Here is a 20,763-nt window from a genome sequence, read left to right on the forward strand (position 1 = left end):
TATCACATAACAAATCCACTGTATACTTGCATGGATATTTGTGAAATCTACTGGTTTGATTAGATTTTAGTATTAAGTTTTATTTACAATCATGGAAATCCGTGGTAGTGAACTAAATAAAGTCATAAATACTTGTTCAAATAAATTACTTGTAAGACCTAATTGTTAAGCACATTTGCAAAAACAAAAAAATAGTCGTAGTGTTTTGTTGACATGAGTGGAAACTTGAACTTGAACTGTCTTTTTATGAGCTACTTGTCGCAAATTGCAAAAGTGAATTGGCCCCAGTGGGACCATTCAACTTGCAATCATTTGACCTTGCGTTCAGCCACACTTTCAACCAGAAGCTCTTTTCACTTGAGTCGATCTTACCTTGAGCGATCCACCAGATCATCACGAAAGCTCGCAATCTTGAGTGCATGTCCATGGCGTCGCAGGAGCCTCTTGAAACTTGTCAAGCCCTCCTCACACACCTGCCAGGTAACTCCACGAGAATCCGGCACGGGAGCGACGCGTGCAGCAATGCCAAACAAAGCTTGCTCTCATGTTCCCGTCCATGGCACGCTGCTCCCGCCGCCGTCCGACGCCACTTTGCCGCAGCTCCCTCCGTGTACGCTCCGTTTCGCCTTCGAGGAGCTCCTCGCTCCCACCTTCAACCGTAGTGTGCGAGAGAACAAGTGCAGCCAGTCAAAGCCGCGTGCGAGATTGAATGTGCACGGAGTCTGCTCGCCGCCTGCTCTCTGGCGCTCTCTAGCGGGCGCTGCAGTTACCGCAGCTCGTCAAGCACGTTCAACTTTTGACCTCTGAAAACCTAAAAGCAACGGCGCTTCGCAATGTAACTTTCGAGAAGACAAATAATCAGTCGAAAAATAATTATTCAGAATGCAGCTTGGTTATTTACAGCGGAGTCACGTTTAATGAGCGTAACTACGGACAACAACAACGTTTTAATTTGCTGGAATATAAAAGGTTAATAATCTTCAGCAGTAAAAAGTGAATATTTTCTATCATTCATTTGATAACGTCCTTATTTTTTTGCACAATTATTCCGATCAAGGCTCGCCCGGTTTCTGTTTGGTCACGCGACGTTCGCAAACCCTGAGCATATTTGATGTATCTTTTTTTTTTCCAAACGGCAATTTGTCTTGCCAATTTCAGCAGCAACAGTTAATACTTTTGTCCGTAATTTGATGTCTAGGTAAACTCAGGTAAACAATCACGACAACAGGTTCTGGTTTGGTCACGTGACTTTCGCAAGCAGAGCCTTGCTTGTTACCTTAGCCTTAATTATGTCACTTTCAGACAACAGGTGGCAACTTATTTTGCATTATTCAGAAGTAAACGTCATTTCTTTGATTCTAACTCATTTATGAACGAAAAGTATCTTTCGCGTACATTTAATACTTTTGAAAATACATGTTCAATGTATGACTAAAAACGACTTTGCATGTGCTCAAAATAACGACCAATCATGGCTCACCTGTGGTTAAGTCACGTGATATTCCCAACTTGACCAATGATTGGCTGTTACCTGAGCTTTGAGGATGCCGTATGCAGTGAACAATAAGTTGTTTAAAAAAGCGTTTTAAAAGCATTAATTCTACATCAGAATGTATGAAGTTAAATTACAACAAAAACGTTTACGCCGTACTGCCGAAAATATCCAAATCCGTTCCACTCCAATGAAACTTTGCTTCGTCCATCTCGAAAAACTTGAAATGTTATACATGGGTTTAGCCAAAACATGGCGCATTGAATGTAGTAAATACGCATAGAAGTGAATTGTCATGGTTTATAAACAGAAATCCAAAAAACATTTAACCCCAGAAAACAAAAGACGACCGTGTTATCTTTCAACCTTGATTTGCCCGGACATGGAAGATTTGTGACTGTAGCAAGGCTGCCACCTAGCGGAAAGGAGGTGAATAAACAGACGGCAATAAATGCCATTAAAACCCATGACTCTGAAATACAGTACTTGCACACATCAGCAAAGACGCAATGTTCCAGAATTTTAAAAATTGATTTATTAAAAATAATGGATCAAAGCCGGTGGAGATGTACAGGGGTGTCACAGTACAGTACAGTATTCACACACACACACACACACATTCACTCACACTTTATGATTCAAACATTATATCACATTATCACATTTCTCATAAATACATTCAAGAATCATCTCTACAATGTCATTGTTGCTTTTATTTCTCTGTTCCAAAAAAAAAAAAAATCTTTTGTTGACGCTAATATGGCGGAACTGGATGTAAATGTAGTTACATATATGTAGGGGGAACATTTAAAAAATATATAAAACATGGATTGGGGATATCGCCAATTTTTCTATTTCCTCATATTCTTTTCAAAGCAAAAATATGAAGCTATATTATATCAATATTTCACTATTATATTACGACTGTATACTCACATATTACGATATATTATTTTAGTGTATATTATTATTATTAATATGATAATTATTGGTCTTTCGTACATTTAATGGAATTGAAAATCAAATTAGGAAAATATATTGTTTATAATAGTTATTTGTTATGTTATTTAAGTGTCATGAATCCAATAGTTTACTAAAAATATTTGATTGAAAATTAGCATATGTTCCGAAATGATGGTTATTCAGTTCACTACAAGTGTTCATATAATTTTTTTTTACTAACAATTTAAATTCTAAATACTAATTATTGCATAAACTGACAAATATTTTTTGGAATTTAAAATGAAAGAAAATTACATTTATGTACTTCAGAAAATGTGTTTTTATTCATACCATCAGGAAATGCATTATGAACTATTAACTATGTTAATGAAAATAAATATGTAATAAATTGTCATTTAAAATATAGTTTAAAATAAGTGCTTATTTCACTACTATTATTTATATATCATTTCATATGAAAAATGGACATTTGATGTCGTGAATTGTTCCCAAGTTAACAAAATAAAACTATTCGAACTGTGCAATATCTATTTATGGATACATGAATTTCAAATTTCAATCTTGAACTAAAAGTTTCATTAACAAATAAATAAAATAATGTTGAACCTTTCGAAGAAGCCAAAATATTCGTTGTTATAGCAGTTCAGAACACTGTATTAATTTATTTCCCAAAATATAGTATGTACTGACTGTATTCATTTCCAGTCGCACTTTCATGTGATGTAATTCCCAATTTGGACACTGGGCGACGCTGTTGTATTCCAATAGTTTGAATGTGTCGCTTTAAGCAGGGTATAACTGTGCGCGTGCGCTGTTCGCGTGTGTGCGCGTGTGTATAAAGCAGCGAGGGATTACAAATGCATGTCGAAAGTACACCGTCACTGTCTGTGACCTCCTGACCTTGTCACACAGTCAATGCAAACAATAAACAACACATGCACGCACACACACACACTTGTCATTGTATTGTAGATGTGCACAAGCTATTGATTAGCACAAGATAATATGTACACTTCATTTTGGAGTAATCCAGGCTGACAAAACACTTGTAGGAATTGTAAAAGGGTCCTGCGAATTGAGTATGGACATTTTACAGCTTGCTTGTCATTTATTTGACACTTTTCATCAATGAAAGGCTCACAAAGACAGAAATGGAGAAGGTGTCCACTCACATGAGGTTCTGGAAGGAAACAAAAGTCGTAAAGTTAGCTAATATATGACACGTACTGGAAGCTTGTATTTCCAAGCTTCCAATATGGAAAAGAAAAAAAATCCTTGGTTTGGGTTGCTAAAACATATGGAAGAAAATCATTTTATTTAGCTAGTGGGACAGCAACAAAACTCGGAAGCACAACTGAACAATTTTTCTTCCTGAACCATCAAGAATTTCATTCAAGTTTACCATCTAGCAAATCTAACAATGCAGATGAAGAGAAACATAATTACAAATTCTTTTACGTGTTTTTTTTTTGACCACATAAAAGAATTTGTTCAATTTTCATCTGTTTTTGCGCTAGCTAGCTAGCTATTTGCTTGGCAGAAACATAAACATATATGTACAAAAAATTAGGTAGCAAGAAATTGAGCAACCTAGCTAATAATATAATGTATTCATTAGTATTTTCCGATGTTTTTAGCTAGCCAGAAAAAAAATCAAAACTGAATTAAAATATAACCTAACAAACATTAAGTGTTTGAAATAAATTTGTCATTGTTTTTCCGGGTCTTTTTCGCTAGGCAAAAACTTAAAACTAGAGTTAAAATATTAGCGATTATGTTTGTAGTTGTTAGGTAAGCATAACAGGAAAATGGGACTACAGTATGTACAGGATACCGTAAATTTTGGAGTATAAACCCATACGTTTTGCTCAACCACACGGCATGTAGTCCAATGCGGTTTAACTGCATTTTTTTAACCAGCCACCAGGGGGTAATCTCCCGGTCAACAAAGAGACAGAAAAAGACCTATAGAAGTATTAATTTTGACCTTAAACTACAATTCTACTTGCCACCAGGGGGCACGCTCCACCGGCAAATGCAAGCGAGCGTGTTACTTTTTCGTTGGGGCAGTATTCTAATAATCAAAGTGTGTCGGTGCTATATTGCTATAGCTTGTTACCTGGTCTCTCATATTTCCAGAAGCTGGGGATCCATTAAAGACGCCCTCCAGCGACCTGTAGTCTGACATCTGGTTGGATGACCCATACTGGATTAAATTCTCATCTGTAGATGACAAGCGGATCACTTGATTTTATTCCTACACGTATACAGTATATAGGTTAAACCCCGGTATGGATCCCCCATCCTGATACGTGGATTTACATGACAATCATATTAAAAATCAGCCAGCTGTTGTCGCGTTCTCTTGTCAGCCACCTACCCTGCGACGACCATTTCGCGGCCGCTCTCCGGTGGGAAGAGACGTGATCGTCGCTGGCGAGGGTCGCGACCTTGGCGGGAAACTGCAGGGAGTCGTCAACGGGCGGAGGGGCCGGTGGAGGCGGCAGCTCTGCGGCCGCGCGGGAAATAAACAACACGATTGGGTGCAAAATTGGCCCATGGTTCCGAGCGCCGGAGGCAGATGGCCACAGATGGCCTTTGCGGGAATTTAGTCTTGAACACTCTAAATATCACCTGCTTTAGGCGTACTATGTGCAATGTATGTTTTAAACAAAGGCTTTAAAATGCTTTTTTTAATCTCCTCTATTCAATAATGCTCCTTTTTCCATTTTCTGAGCGTTTCTGAACACGTTAAGAGGATGATCGTGACAACTGCATGCTGAAGCATTAAATAAAAGGAAGCGCGCAAAACACCGCCATAAACCGTCACTTATCGGCTTACAATTTAGCACAGATCTCTCCTTTTTAGGAAAGTGAAATATTAATAGAAAGATGCGGACTATAACTGAGCAGTGAGGACATTCCGTAACTGCAGTACCTGTGATAAAAATGAATTGGCTGAGTGATGTTGCAAATATGTTCAAATGTACTTGCAAAAACTTGTGCACATACCTGCAGGCTAAATGCTAAAAACATAGCATTTAGTCAAAATTGTTTACGCCATAAAAACAAATCATGAAGTTGGACCCCTGATGGTATATACTGTATGTGTATGTATGTATGTATGTATGTGTGTATATATATATATATATATATATATATATATTATTTTTTTTTTTTTCATCCATTAAAAGCTACAGTGCTATTCTACTGCCATGTAGTGTTTCATACAGTATTTCCAACTACATTAGACTTAATTTGATACATTGGCCTACATTTCAGCGCAATTGCGGCGCTAGAGGACAGGCTGGCAGACGGTTCATCATCAGGCAAAATCAGCGCTAAAAAAAATTTTGAGACCGAAACTAAGTGGGCCAGACTGAAGACAATGCCAGCCAGTGCGTCATACCTGCTTGGCTGTGTGGTTCCCGTCTGAGCGTTCCGTCCTTGGGGGATTTCTTCTTGTTCCTGCATCTGTGCGCCGCAGCCGCGGGGCCGGAATCGCCGAGCGCAGCGGGAGATTGTCCTGACAAGAAAGCGCGGTTATCGGCCTCGAGGACGGGAAGAGCCGGAGAAATAAATGCGAGGTGATTTTTGGCTCGCGGTCCGATTTCAACTAACCTTTGTAGAGGCCGTCGCCCCGCAAGGTTTCAGCCCAGCGGCCGCCGCCGCGGTGCGCCTCGGCGGTCTTGGTGAACAGATCCGGGTTGGACTGAGAGAAATGGGAGTGCTGGCGGACCAGCAGGTCCACGTGCTGAGGACGGGGACTGTCGGCGGGGTTCAGCGCGTCCCGCTGAGGGGAGGACGTGGCCGAGAGGGACGGCTGGTGGGCGGGGGGAGGTTCGTCCATCAGGTAGGTTCTGGCGGGCAGCGGGGGACACCAGTCATCATCTTCCTCCCCGGAGCTACAAGAACACAAGGATGAGACACAGCAGCATGACTCAATGTCTTAAAGGCATGGGCTCAATCTTCAAAATGTTTTGTCTGGCTTTGCTCATTATTTCAAGCAGCAACACAAACACATCACAATATTTCGAAAAAGATGACGGTATACGAACTGGGATGTGCAAAATGTCATTGACTTCACGAGTAGAGAATACCGTATTTTCCGCACTATAAGGCGCACCGGATTATAAGGCGCATCCTCAATTACATGACATTTTAAAACTTTTTCCATATATAAGGTGCACCCTCAAATAAAGACTTCTTTCAATCACAATATAGTAATACTCAAAGTAATAACAGGAATAACTCATAACTAAACTCTCAATAGCATAATAACTCAATGTCAATATGAGCAACCTTGTTCAACTATAAACACACAAAAGAAACAGGTAAAGTTTACTTTGCCAGTTCTTTCCCCATCTACCAATCCCAATCTCAATATTCATCCATATATAAAGTGCATCTGATTATAAAGCGCACCATCAGCTTTTTAAAAAAAATTAAGGCTTTTTGGTGCGCCTTATAGTGCGGAAAATACAGTACTAGTGGTTAAAACTGGATGCCCATTTTGTCTGGAAGTATCGTTAGTATATTTTTAATATACTTTTATATTTTTAATATACTGAATTGGACATAATTTCACCTACTTTCCAAGAAGAGAATAGTGATGGCCAATCCTGGACACCCAACAAGTTTTGCTAGCATTAGCATGGGAGTAGGCTAGATCCTAACAATTTTGGTAAAGTGACATGTTATCCCCTACTTGAATTTGACTTTAAATAAGAAAATTACACTTCATAATATAGTAAATCATGAACACGTATAGAATTTAAACACAATTAGAATGAAAGAGAATCCATTGTCCCTCCTTACTGGTGTGTGGTGAGTGACATTTTATTGGTTTTGAGAGGATTCAAAAATGTATGCCACTAAATATTGCTTTTCTAGAAGGGTTTTGCACTGTTTGTGTTCAAATATTTCTCGCTAGTACTATTATAATACCGCCGCAGAGATGCTATTGATAAACAACAATTAACATTGCTATTGCGGAAATCTCCACAAAAATCTGTGTTTTTTTAGTGACAATTTTTTTAGCTTTTACCCCATGTGGGAAAGCTAACGAAAGATCTATAACTTGGCAGTCTCCAAACAACATCTCCTTCGAGCTGCTTTGATTTCAAAGTACCAGGAGCACTTTAGTGACTAACATTGCCAGCGCCAACAGGCTCAATTAAACGTCGGACATGTCAGTGAAAAACACAACGAGTTAATTCGTGCTGTCAGATTCCGGCTAATGCCATCAGTAAAGACACGACACGGTCAGAGCGGCCCTGCCATGCCACGCCGTTATGTCTGCAATCCAACCTGTCACAAGCGGTTAGAAGAAACGCACAGCGCTCCGGAACCACAGAGCGCCGCCTGCAGACACTGCTGCATGTTCATTTGCTGAAGCCACACTCACTCAAAAGTTTGCTTTTGAGTAGTTTGACACGCAGATGCCGAGATCTTAAATGAGACTTTGTCCGTTTTTTGTTTTTTTTTTTTCTCCTGAATTTAAAACAGGGTATATTGATTGCAGCAGGCCCGGCGGGAATTCGCCAGGAAGCCAGATTACTCACTCCAGATCTGGTGTCATTTAATTCCCGGTACTCGCCCTTCTTCTAGTTGCAAAAATGTGGCACGTGGATACATGACCAACCAACTCCTACCATCGCTTGAAAGGGGCTTTGGATGTTCACCCTGCCCCATTGACTGAGAAATATTTTGGAGGGTAGTTGTCCCATCTATTTGTAAACAAGTAGAGGAAAGAGAAGGTACTGTAGATAGCTGTATTACCTGCGCGGGTCCTCATCTGTGCGACGTCCCTCCTTGTTGGCAGGTAGTGGAAGAGACAACACGTCCACCCAAGTCAGTGGCGCCGGCGTGCATACTGACCCGGTGGATCTCTGCTTAGCCAGTTTCTCTATCAAGAGTACAAGTGAGACAAAATATTTCAGTAAATATTTGAGTTCACTTTCTCATCTGTCAGAGCATGAAGGACACTCATCTCATTGATACTTTTTTTTTCCAGCTTCAAAGACCTCTAAAGTGTCCTTCTATACTGAAGGAGACAAGCTTATCAAACAATACTGGTACTACAAGTATAATAGGTTTATTTGGTGTTTTTTTTTCACCACAATTTTGCAACAAAATGGCTCAGCTCTATGAGAATTATTGGATTAATATTTTGCGAGTGTATGTTATTAAAAAAAAAAGTTCCATTTTATTTTATACTATTAAGACTAAAATGTAGTGGCAGTTGTGGTGCACATTTTGTTTTAGTGTAAAAAGACACATTCATTCATAAAACTTACTAAAAGTAAAAAAAGACACTTTCCTTTTGCTATTCTATAATGCAAAGTCAATTCTGAATCTAACGTCAGGCCCAAAAACACGAATCTGATCAAATCACGAGACAGTCAAATATTTGCACCCCTAATATATATATATATATATATATATATATATATATATATATATATATATATATATATATATATATATATATATATATGATCATAAATCTAATGTTTCCAAATGATCTTCAATTTTCTAGATCTTGTATTCACTCTGTTACTCATCAAGCGGCATGTATCAAATGGAATCGAGCAGAGTGTTTAGACAAATTTCAAGAATGAAACTCATTGTGAGCAAATAGCACGGAATTCACCAAAGCCAAGACGTCTTATTTGTTATGCCTCGGAGCTGTCCCTCGGCAGAGTGTTCTGCTGGTTGCCATGGCAGCAGACATCTATCCAATACTTTCTGCAACCTTGTGTAGTCCTCACCATGCTCCAGTTGCAAAAGATGACAAAGCAGCAATCCACTCACCGTTGCTCTTTTTGGAGTAGTGCAGCTTGGCGTATTCAGAGGTGGAGTGTCCAGACTGGATGGTCCACTGGTCCAGGTCCTGCTCCAGAGCCACCAGGCCACTGTTGGACAGCGCCGGGCTGCTGCTGTACGGGTCGGGCCCCTGTTTGAAGGAGGCGCTGGAGTAGGTGTCGTAGTAGCTCATCAGATCCTCCTCGGCCGCCGCGTTGATGGTGCTGTAAATGGGACTGTCGCTGGACGCCATGTTGTATTTTTCTGAGTGGTAGTTGGCCATGCTGACAGCTGCACACAAAAAGCGCAAGGTTGCACCAAAGCATCCCTCCTGAAACGCTTCCATCCCAGATTTTCTTACCGTTATAATATTTGTCAGAGTCCAGTTTGCCTGAACAGCAGTTGATGGAATCTTTGCTGTTGTGGATCAGGTTGGGGGTGGGCCACGAGTCGGCCAGCCACGGGAAGTTGTTGGAGCCCATACCTGGCCTGGGAAAAAAAATAAATACATCAATATCAATAGAGTAAAGCTGATAAATGTAAATATGCTCAAAAAGCGCCGTCATTGTAACGGTTTCATCAAAAAATGAAACTCACAGACTTATCCTATCTCATGGATGGATGATAGAGATAGATAGATAGATAGATAGATAGATAGATAGATAGATAGATAGATAGATAGATAGATAGATAGATAGATAGATAGATAGATAGATAGATAGATAGATAGATAGATAGATAGATAGATAGATAGATATGCTAGCTAGCTAGCATAGTTAGATAGATATGCTAGCTAGCACAGACAGACAGACAGACAGACAGACAGACAGACAGACAGACAGACAGACAGACAGACAGATAGATAGATAGATAGATAGATAGATAGATAGATAGATAGATAGATAGATAGATAGATAGATAGATAGATAGATAGATATTAGATGCACCATAAATGACAGCATAATCATGAAAACAAGCATCCAAATTAAATTTTACAGCATATTTACCCTCCATTGATGTTTCCAGATCCTTCACCATGAGCAAAGCCAACTAAGGGAAGAAAAAAAGACATGTTGCGTTGGAAAGTAATAGGGGAATATATTATTAAGGAAAAACAGACCTGCAAAATATTTTCAACAGCATCAAAGGTTTGAGTGCCAAAGTTAGTTGAAAAAGTGACACTTTTTCAGTGGGTTGTCAATTAATTGAAATTTTAAGCATCAAGCATTTAAATTAATGTAATATGTTCATCTCTGATGTAGCAGTACATTTGAGTCAGGGTAGGAGAGAATGTTTCTAAACTGGACCTTAAAAAAGTTTGTTTGTTCCAAAGAAAACTAAAACAATACAGTCTGATGACACTTCCCAAACAAAAACAATTATTAGGGAAGCCATTGTTTTTCTTGGTTGAATTGTCGGCTTGATTCAAGCATAGATTCAAAAGTTAAAAGCAGAGAGTCTCTTTCTGAAGATCTAACAGAAGAGTTCATGTACCGTGGGGCATGTTCTAAATTAAACTTGTCACTGGTTGCTCCACTATTGTTTCTTGCAGCCTCATAGAAACAAAAACCGTTAAATCAGCTGACAGTGGCATTAAGCTTTGAGCAGCTCCCACGAGGTCTAAAAGAACTTTTCCAGTAGTTGTTTTGAAGAAAATGTGTCACGCTGCTTTTTTGCTTGCTCGGTTTTGAACTATTAGAAGTGACACCTCAAGTCGCAGTAATCTTTTCGACTTTGAACGACGCCCCCTACCCCGAAATGAAAAGTGTCACATTTCCCAGGTTCAAACTGAGTTCACTTTGACTGGATTTACACTGCACGGTTCAAGTGACACAATTTTGAATTCTTTGATTTCAAGAGCACAAATAGGATATGTGTCAGGACTGTACAGTAATAAGCAAAAAAAAACAAACAAAAAAAACTGCTATTCAGATTAGAATCAGGCCTCTTTCAAATATTTATGAAAACCTGATAAATCTACGATATCTGCATATACTGAGGATAATTTTGCAATACACTCTACTGTAAAAATTCTACTCCCTAAAGAGAAACAGAAAACAATAATTAGCTATACACATCAACAAAAAAAACCCAGCAAATTAAAAAAACAAAACAGCCCACAAACAAAAATAAAAAATATTCAAAAAACTCACAAGACAACAGCAAATAAAAACACAAACAAAAGAACTAAACAACACATTAAAAAAACAGACAAAAAGCGAATCACAACAGCAAATACATATAACTAAAATAACAAACAAAAAAGCAGATATAAAGCACAAAAACTACTAAAATAACTACGTCGCAGGAAATCAAACATCACAAAAACAAAAATAATCACAAAATACAAAAAAAAAACTAAAAACGAATCAGATAACTGGTTTTATTGTATCCTCAAAATATGTAGTCACCGGCTGCCTAGCTCATTCGTCAGAGTCGGCCATCTTGCGGTGGTCATTTGTCAAGATTTTAGCAACGATGCACATTCACCAGTGTGCTTGGCATTGCACAAATCGTCAATCGATAATAGATTGCATACTATTGTTTTTCACACGTAGGAGAAATTGTTTTTTGATGTGTTTGGAATTTTGGAATTTGATTACTGGCCAACATCTTTTTGCTATTCGCCTTGAGGCTTGTTCCCTGAAGCATACGAATAGTGAGGGTCCGTTCTTGCTTACCTGCCGGCGTGTACGCAAACGATGTGGTGTAGTGACCCAGTTGCTTCCTGCGGCGGTGGCGGCAGTAGAACCAGCTGCTGAGGCCCATCAGAGCCAGCCAGGCGGCCATCCCCAGCCCCGCGATGAAGGCGGGCTGCCGCACCACCACCGTGATCTGCTCCGAGATGCTCACGCCGCCGCCGCCGCCGCCGCCGCTGCCTGTCCTCACCGGTGTGGCTGTGGAACCGCCCGGGGGAGCTGAAGGAGGAACAGATGCTTTTAGAGGCCTTCACACGTCTTGGTCCACTCAACTGGCTGCCAGTCAATAACGGGGCAGGAGTGTGAACCGCAACAAAAATAAAACAGCAACAACAAAATAATGGTTGTACAAATAAATACATCTTAGAAATGATGAAAATGAAAAGATAATAATGATGATAATATGCTTAAATTGGGGCAGGCAAGAATCAACAGAAACAAATGACTAAAATAAAACATGAAATATAAACAGGTAAACATGAAAAAATTAGAAGAAACAACGTGAGATATACAAAAAATAGCTATATAGCTAATAGCTAGCTAAATAGATAGCTAGCCCGACAGACATAGATAGATAGATAGATAGATAGATAGATAGATAGATAGATAGATAGATAGATAGATAGATAGATAGATAGATAGATAGATAGATAGATAGATATGCTAGCTAGCAAGCAATATAGCTAGATAGATAGATATGCGAGCTAGCTAGCAAGATAGCTAGATAGATCGATATGCTAGCTAGCTAGCAAGATAGATAGATAGATATGCGAGCTAGCTAGCTAGCTAGCAAGATAGATAGATAAAAAAAAGAGAAGTAAAAATCAATAAATGAAAATACTGTACTTAAAAACAAGGGAATTTAACTACAATAAAAACAAAATTACAATAAAAAAAATACATGGAAATATAAACAATAAAAAAAGAAAAGAAAAATGAAAAAAAGGACGTAAAAATAATAATAATAATTAGTCAAAATGATGAATAAATACATGCATAAATAATAAATAGGGAGACATAATAGTAATAAATAAATAAATTCAATAAATTAATACATACAAAAGAAACAGAAATAAATTAAACATACAAAAACATGAATAAATAAGCTCTATAAGATGACAGCAGGGAAACAGTCAGTTAGTCGATGCATGGCACTCACAGAGGACAATGTGGACGGGTGAGCTAAGGACGCCGACGCCCAAGTTGGTGACGGCGGCAACGGATACGACGTAGCGCACGTCAGGCATCAAGTCGTTGAGCAAGATGGACACAACGGTGCCGTCCACTGTTCGGTTGATGTGCTTCTCCTGCTCCAAGCTGCTGCTAACGCACCACACCTGAACACAACACATGCAACTCGCTTGTAATATGATGCAGGAAAGAATTCAGTATTCTTACAATAATATTTTTCAATTGTTCAGGGTTAGGGTTAATAGATAGATTGGATTTCATTTCGAATGGCAGATACCGTTTTCATAGGACTGCGTTTTAGTCAGATTCTTTGGAACTGATTAATTATAGGAAGTGTGGTTTGCATAGCGCTACCTCAGTCTCAGACATCTGTTGTGTGAAAGAAAAAAAAAACATGTTATTTTAGGCAAAAAGAAAAAAAGAACAATTGTTCTTTTGTGAAGTGGCTTCAAAATTGTACCCGATAAAGCGCTAGCGCAACTAATGATCACGCTGCTTGTTTTTGTGGTTACTGTGGCGAATGCATAAAATAAAGAAATTACAGTTTGGGGTGTGTATGTTCAGTGTGACTAAAATAAAAAATACTCGAATCAATATTTAGAGTCCACTTTTAAGCCAGAGGAAGACTTGGAGCAAATATGGCGAGTGGTTTAAAGGGATTAAAAGTGATCCTAGCCTGAGGCAGATCACAATGGCACATCGTCTCATTACTATATCACAGACAGACGTGCACACTGAATCAAAACAATACAACCCTGTGTGCTGTTTCAATGTTTTTTTTGTTTTTTTTTCCCTTTTCTTCCCAGAAATCAGGCCTGAAGTCTGAGTCATCAGCATGGCGCTCACACTGGGAGCGAGCAGATAATCAGAACGCTGCCTTTTTATCAGTGTGCTGAGAGAAGATGACAGGCACAGTGGAGCTGAGAAGGCGATGACAACGGCGCGTACTGGCAGCAGATAAGAGGCCGTGAGTAATCGCTAATTTTATAATGCGAGAGTATAAGAGATAGAGCGAAGGTGGGTTTAAAAAAAAAATTGGTTCCGTTTTCATCTCGCCACGCCACGCTGCCGCCGATGACTTAAATTCGTGCATTAAAGTTGCGCTAAGAAATAAGTGTGCTCTTCCTCCTAACAGCAGCACTGTGATGAATCCGAACAGACAGGGGTACAAATGTCAACAGGCTGACCAAGTAGTTGAAATCGGTTATATAACATGTAGTGGACAGCAAAAGAAAACCTGACGGTAATAGGCTCAAGACATTCAATCGTACACGCTAAATGCTAATAAATCCGCTGAAAACTTGTGAATAGAAAACTTGTGGATAGTCTACATGGAGCGGGGTTCTTGCAAACGGACAATAAATGTTTTCAATGCGCCCTATATGATAAACACACCCATTTTCTTCTTCTTTAAAATGGAAGGTCTCAAAAGCTCCGACCAATAGCAAATTGTAAGTCGCAATCATAAACCGTAGATTTACGTTATCACTCTAACTCTATTTCCCGCCTGTGACGTTAGAGAAAAGTTCTTTCTGATTTGGTGGTAATATTTTAAAGCTAAGCTCATCTTTTCTTATTGTTAAGTGTACCCAAGTGAGCTGAGCTTTCTGGTGGCACGTTTCCAATATGGGATCGCAAGATACGTTGTGCCGAAACGATCGATAACTGCGCAGAGAAGCAAAAGAAAGCGAGTAGTGTATTATGGAGGTGCATTCAAAGACCACCCGCACAATAGGACATCTCAAACACCTAAGGGAAGTCTTATTCAAAGTAGTCGTAGCAATGACTAGTCCATGAGCAATTGTATGTCATTTATTTGACAAACCAAAATCAGAAAATATTCCAAGATAGCAATTAGCATTAGCTAAAGTACACAAACACCGATACCAGACTGACTAATGACTAAATTGGTTAGAAATGCAGTAGTTCCTGGTGAAAATTTATCGCATGTGAAATTGTAGTGTCCCAGTATCCTCGAATCCAATCAAATGAAGTTTTATGACATCCTGTGTGTAAGGCTGATGAGGCAGGGTGCTATTTTAGGTCAGAACGACAAAAAAACGCAACGGCCTCACCTTGTACTCTCGAATGATGCCGCTGTAAGCACTCGGAGGCGGCGGCTCCCAGGACACGCTGATACTGGAGCTGTTGGTGAGCTGCACAACAGACACCGCCTGCGGCGCTGCGCTCAACACTGCAGTCATAAGAAAAAAAATGGCATCGTATAATTGTGTGGATTATTATTAGATTTTGTTTATAACGCTTTTTTGACGTACTACTCCTTCCTTGTTTTTTTTTTGATACCCACCATTCCAGCTTCAACACATTCCAAAATTTCCATTCCAAAAGACTTGTTTGCTTCTAATTTTCTCTTCGTTTTTTTTTTTTTTACCCTGGAGAACCCAAAAATTCTTTTCTTCTAAAAAAAAAAAAATACCATAAACTGACCCCGTGGTTTCTCCGGGGTTAAATCCAATCCCAATCTCTATTCATTCACAATGAGGCTTCACTATTATTTATCATTCATTTCAATAGCGCATGTAACATTACATATTTGCATAAGTCCAATTTGATATTCAAAAACACATTCAGCTTATTTAAAAAACACATTGGGAACAATTTTCAACATGCAGAAATGTTGTGAGCCATGCTGCCCACAAGTTAAACTTGTATCATTACATACAGATGAGGCCCTTGTATGCAGTTTGAAAAAAACATCTTGATAAATTAAAAATATTGTGGTAAAACAATCTAAGAATTTCAGAAGCTTGACACAAAAAGAAAAAACAAACATCATTATGAGAAATTTGATTATTACATCACAACCATTTAGGCTTTCCAAATTAGATCTTCTGGAAAAAAAAAAAAAATCCACGAGTTTGATGCCACTTTACTTTATAAACAATTTACTTAAAGGGGCCGTAACATGATATTTAAGTTTTCCACAGTGTAATATGTGCATATAAGTTACGTTTGGCACATTGGCAATTTAATTCATGAGTACATAAGAGTTTTATGGAACCGATCTTTCTAACCAGGAAGTAAAACGGCTCCTTTGCTCTTACCGAGGAGCTGCCACGCCCCCTGTTGCTCAAGCGGGGGGCCACGCAACATGCATCTATCCATCAACCCGACGGCTCGTCCTCACGAGGCTCGTGGCTGATTATGACTACTCCAACAGCATGAATAACGGGGCCAAAATCGGGCGTTTTACTCACATTCAAAATCAAAGCAGCGTCGATATACCACTCTCACTAACAAGCCTTTCTTCTATCAAATCAGTCCCCGTGGGAAGCCAGTATTCATAAGAATAGTTCCGCCCGCGGGTGAATTGTTTACTTCTGACGTTGATTGTACGGCTGTGTGCTCCCAAACACACATTTTGGCCACCTCGGCATTTCCACAGTAAAACATTGTCGCTAATAAATGAAACGTTGCTGTTTACTTGGCTGACTCGGTGCAAAATCTCTTCTCCTCAGCTCCGGAACCAAATCGAAAATAAAAGACGTGGACAAGGTCGATGTGTATTGTCTCTTGAATAGTCCGTGTATGGAGTTACGAATTGCTCCTGTCTCGCTCCTGTCGTCACAAAATAACTTCAAGCTGTTTTTATCTGCACAGGTGGGGCCAGTGTGAAAGTGCAGAATAAGCAAGGAATTCTTAGAAATGCATAAATGAAGGAAAGTAATACTTTCGGAGTGTTTCAGGTGAGAAATCAACGTTGGAACATTATTAAAAGTTCTAAAAAGTTGAGATTTCATGTCTAAAAAACAGGAGGGTGAAGATTCCCACCGCACCCACTAAAAAGCTTCTTCCCTGGGGTCATATGTGCCTCATCATTTGTGAAGCATTCGGGTGTATTGTACATATTCAAAATATTCAACTTCGCTTTGTTCAGATCATTCTCGCACAAAATGAAACGGTAATTCCATATTCACCACCAGCTTCCAAATATACAGTGATTGACCAATTCCAACTTCAACATATATCTCATTCAAACTCAATCTGTCATTCAATATATCCCATATCACTCTACATTGTTTTTTTACTCAGCCTTTCAGTCTTCACACGCAATGTTTCCGCGATTGCATCCTCTAGTTATTCATTGTTATGATGAACCGTGTACATTCTCCGCTCTGCTTGAGGTTTCTCTGGGGTGGCAGTTTTTCATTGCCTCTGTTTTTTAATGTTTGCTCGTGCGGAGTTCTCTTAGTCCCTCAATACGTGAGGAGCGTGCTTGTAGACCGACCCCATCAGTAAAGTGCCCCGAGAAAACCTCGGTTGGGATTTGGCACTGTATAAATAATATCGAACCGAGTTCTATTCTTGCCCGTGGTGTCATTTACCTTCCTCGGGGGTGCGCAGCAACACCATGAGGCTGTCGTGTCCCTGCAGCTCATTGAAGTACGGTCTTATCTTCACCTCGTACTCGGCGTTGCGGAGCAAATCCTCTAATACGACGCTGTGGTCTGACGTGGCCTCAACGTCCTGGACCAGCCAGGAGCTGCCGACGGTGCGGTAAAAAACGCGGTAACCCTGAACGTAGTGCGAATGACGAGCCACCTGCGGAGTGTTGGCGTAGAAGAGGAGGAAATTCACTGATCCGATTATGAAGAAGCTTTGAGGAAGATAAGCGCGTCTTTTACAGGCTGCGTGAAGAACTCACCGTCCAGGAAATCTTGGCACTGGTGGGGGATAGAACCACGGGCTTTGACAGATAGACCGACACCTCGCCAAGTTCCCTCTGCACCTGTCTGTGGTCCATGCCTGTTTCTGGAGGACTCCCATCTGGAACACATACTTCAATAAGTATCTAACCACAGTGAATTAGCAAAAAAAAGTGAACTTTAGTTCAACACAAATCCAGGGAAAAGCCCATTGAACTGAAGCTCAAAAATTGGGGATTAAGTGTGCGCCATTGAAGTGAAGACGGTTTTGGTAGGAACATGAAAGGTAGATGGTTTTAGTGGATAAAGTGAAAAGCATGTATTGGGGGGGCATGGGTGCAAAGGGGATATGGTGGAAGTTATTTTAGTGGATGTTTGCGCAAAAGGTGAATTTGGAGGAACATGGAAGTAAAGGAGGTTACATACAAGACACAAACAAGCGAAAATTTGGATTTGATAGACATGAGAGCAAAGTATTTTTGGTGGAAAAATGGGTGAGAAACCTGGGCAAAAGGTGGCTTTGGTGGAAAAGTGAGAGGGTGGTGTCTGTTTTGGTGGAACATGGACATGAAGTAGATTTTGGCGGAAACGTGACAGGCAGATAAGTTTGGTGGATATCGGGAAAAGTGGATTTGGGTGACTTGGGAGCAAAAACGATTTTGGTAGAAATATGGGTGACATCATTTTGGTGCAAATGTGGATGAAAAGTGGTTTTAGTGGAACAATGAAATGAAGAGATTTTGGTTTAAATGGGCGAGGCAAGAGGTGGATACAAAGGAAAAATATAGATTTGATGGACGTGGACATAGTAGTTTTTGGTGAAAATATCCCTTGTGCAGTATTTTGACCATTTTTGGGTCATTTCCTTCAAAATCATTCTCAAAGTATTTTAGCCAGGGGATGTTACACTCCGGGCATTGTGATAACTAACTGGCCGTGCCATGTTGAAACGCGACGTGTTGTCACCATTTGGGTGAAATTTCAGCTCCCTGGAATTTTTTTTTTTAAGTGCTACAGGGGAGAAGTGTGGCTTTGGAGGGCAATAAGTAGTAAAAATACTAATAGTAAAAATAAGTAACAAAAAGTAGCAATAAGTTGTGATCATGGTGGAAATTTGGCTAAAATATATTTTAGATTGAAATATGTCTCCAAAAAGTGTTCGGTTCTCACCTTGCGTCCTGACTGGCTCAGAAATTGGGCTGGGGTCGCTCAGGCCGTACGAGTTGAGCGCTCGGACGATAAAGAGGTACACGGTGTTGGGCAAGAGCCCCACCACCGTGTGGCGCTCTTGCCGCACGTGGTCGGCCACCGTCTGCCAGGTGCTGCCCACCGATTGGCTGCGGGCGACAAGCGATGGAGCCGTTAAACAAACAAATGAGCAAATTTGCTGACGGCAGGCAAAATGAGACGTCTAAAGGTGAGCCGAAGACACGCTTGCTGATGATGATAATGAAATGCGCAACATTTTAAATGGGCTGCCCTTTGTGTGCTCATGACATTAGCATTGTTTCACTCCCTTATCAGCGTATCTGCTGATAACAAGCTAATCCTATTAGGATGATAAGAGGGATGAAAGTTGCAGCGGCAATGACATTTGAAATCGCATGCCATCAATAATTATAGTCATAAACGACAGCTACGGAAACATGACAAATACAAGTTTGTCTCATCACTGGTTGGGGGGGAGAAAAGGTCTTTCATGTTGGACTTGAACATTCATTTTTCAAAACTTTTATTACCTATGAGGTGGTCAAAACGGGACAGATTTTTTTGTTTTCTTTTGTACTTTTTTTTGCTTTTACTTACCAGTACGTATAGAAGTTGAAACTAACATTGGTCCCTTGAGAAGTGAGTTTAGTTTATTTCACTTGTGAATCAAAGCTCGGGCCTGACCATATATATATATATATATATATATATATATATATATATATATATATATATATATATATATATATATATATATATATTTTTTTTTTTTTTTAAAGGCTGTTTCTGGTATTGGGCAAAATACATTTCCAATGACCAATTAAATTCTGATCAATCATTATACTAACTATAAAAACATATAATTCATAACATGTAAAACTATCTAATAATAATAATAACTTACAATGGTTTGTCTAAAGTTTTGACTTTCTGTAAAAGCTTCAAAATGCTGTAATTGTTTTTTTTCCCATCCTGAACAGATGGTGCTTTTTGCTTTATATATAAAGCTGCAAAGGGTGCATTGTGCTTATATATATATATATATATATATATATATATATATATATATATATATATATATATATATATATATATATATATATATATATATATATATATATATATATATATATAAAAAATGAAAAAAAAAAGATTTTTCATCTTTTTGAAGTTTTTTTTTACCATGTTTATTTTATGTGTCATATTTTGTAATGTGTTAGTTGTATTATTATGATGTTTTTTTTGGGTGGTGGGGGGGTGATTGTCATTCTCTTCGGCGAAAAAGCAGAAGAAAAAAGATCCTACTAGTATTAATTATTGATTTTAAAAGAGCCACTATCAGCCATTTAAATTAGCACCCCTCGAAAAAAAATCTTGTCTTATATTGAACAGTGTTAAATGTAAGTGTTAAAAGGAGCGAATCTTCTGATACCAACTATTTTTGGTGTCTCGGTGTGCTTCTGCTAACTGCTTTTCAAAACGCGATCTTGCTAATGAAGTACCAAGCGTGTGTAGCTGCTGCTGCAAAAATCTCCAACAAACTACTTGGTGAACTTTAAGCGTGAACCGCTGTGGCCCAGGGGACAGGACAGAGCCAGCGATGCGCCTGCTGCGCTAATTGTCACCCCCTTCCTCTTCCGAAGTCAACCTTCCACTCACGCTTTTGGATCTCTCGCACCTTACGCCGCAAGTGTCGCGCCACGTCGCTGAACAGAAACATCTTGCCCTCGGGCTC

At 39.4% G+C, this 20,763-nt stretch overlaps 2 protein-coding genes across 3 annotated transcripts in view; both read right to left on the bottom strand.

The window, feature by feature from the left end:
- esamb (endothelial cell adhesion molecule b) overlaps positions 1-661 on the bottom strand; it is a 50,132-nt gene extending 49,471 nt beyond the window's left edge. For both annotated transcript variants that reach the window (XM_088427644.1, XM_088427646.1), the window contains exon 1: positions 373-661. In XM_088427644.1, the coding sequence (XP_088283770.1) occupies positions 373-427 (55 nt within the window). In that variant the 5' untranslated portion in view covers positions 428-661. The remainder of the gene's footprint in view (positions 1-372) is intronic.
- A 1,343-nt stretch (positions 662-2,004) lies between these two features.
- LOC148415490 (roundabout homolog 2) overlaps positions 2,005-20,763 on the bottom strand; it is a 56,729-nt gene continuing 37,970 nt past the window's right edge. The window contains exons 11-25 of the mRNA XM_088427574.1: positions 18,990-19,156; positions 17,819-17,940; positions 17,499-17,715; positions 15,228-15,346; positions 13,121-13,298; positions 11,944-12,180; positions 10,270-10,312; positions 9,624-9,751; positions 9,272-9,553; positions 8,237-8,363; positions 6,077-6,360; positions 5,865-5,981; positions 4,836-4,964; positions 4,575-4,678; positions 2,005-3,635 (exon numbers count right to left, since the gene is read on the bottom strand). Coding sequence (XP_088283700.1) covers positions 3,624-3,635; positions 4,575-4,678; positions 4,836-4,964; positions 5,865-5,981; positions 6,077-6,360; positions 8,237-8,363; positions 9,272-9,553; positions 9,624-9,751; positions 10,270-10,312; positions 11,944-12,180; positions 13,121-13,298; positions 15,228-15,346; positions 17,499-17,715; positions 17,819-17,940; positions 18,990-19,156 — 2,266 coding nt within the window. The 3' untranslated portion in view covers positions 2,005-3,623. The remainder of the gene's footprint in view (positions 3,636-4,574; positions 4,679-4,835; positions 4,965-5,864; positions 5,982-6,076; positions 6,361-8,236; positions 8,364-9,271; positions 9,554-9,623; positions 9,752-10,269; positions 10,313-11,943; positions 12,181-13,120; positions 13,299-15,227; positions 15,347-17,498; positions 17,716-17,818; positions 17,941-18,989; positions 19,157-20,763) is intronic.

The sequence above is a fragment of the Hippichthys cyanospilos genome, chromosome 11, assembly GCF_059441005.1.
Source record: "Hippichthys cyanospilos isolate Australia breed blue-spotted pipefish chromosome 11, RoL_Hcya_1.0, whole genome shotgun sequence".
Classification (NCBI taxonomy): Eukaryota; Metazoa; Chordata; class Actinopteri; order Syngnathiformes; family Syngnathidae; genus Hippichthys; species Hippichthys cyanospilos.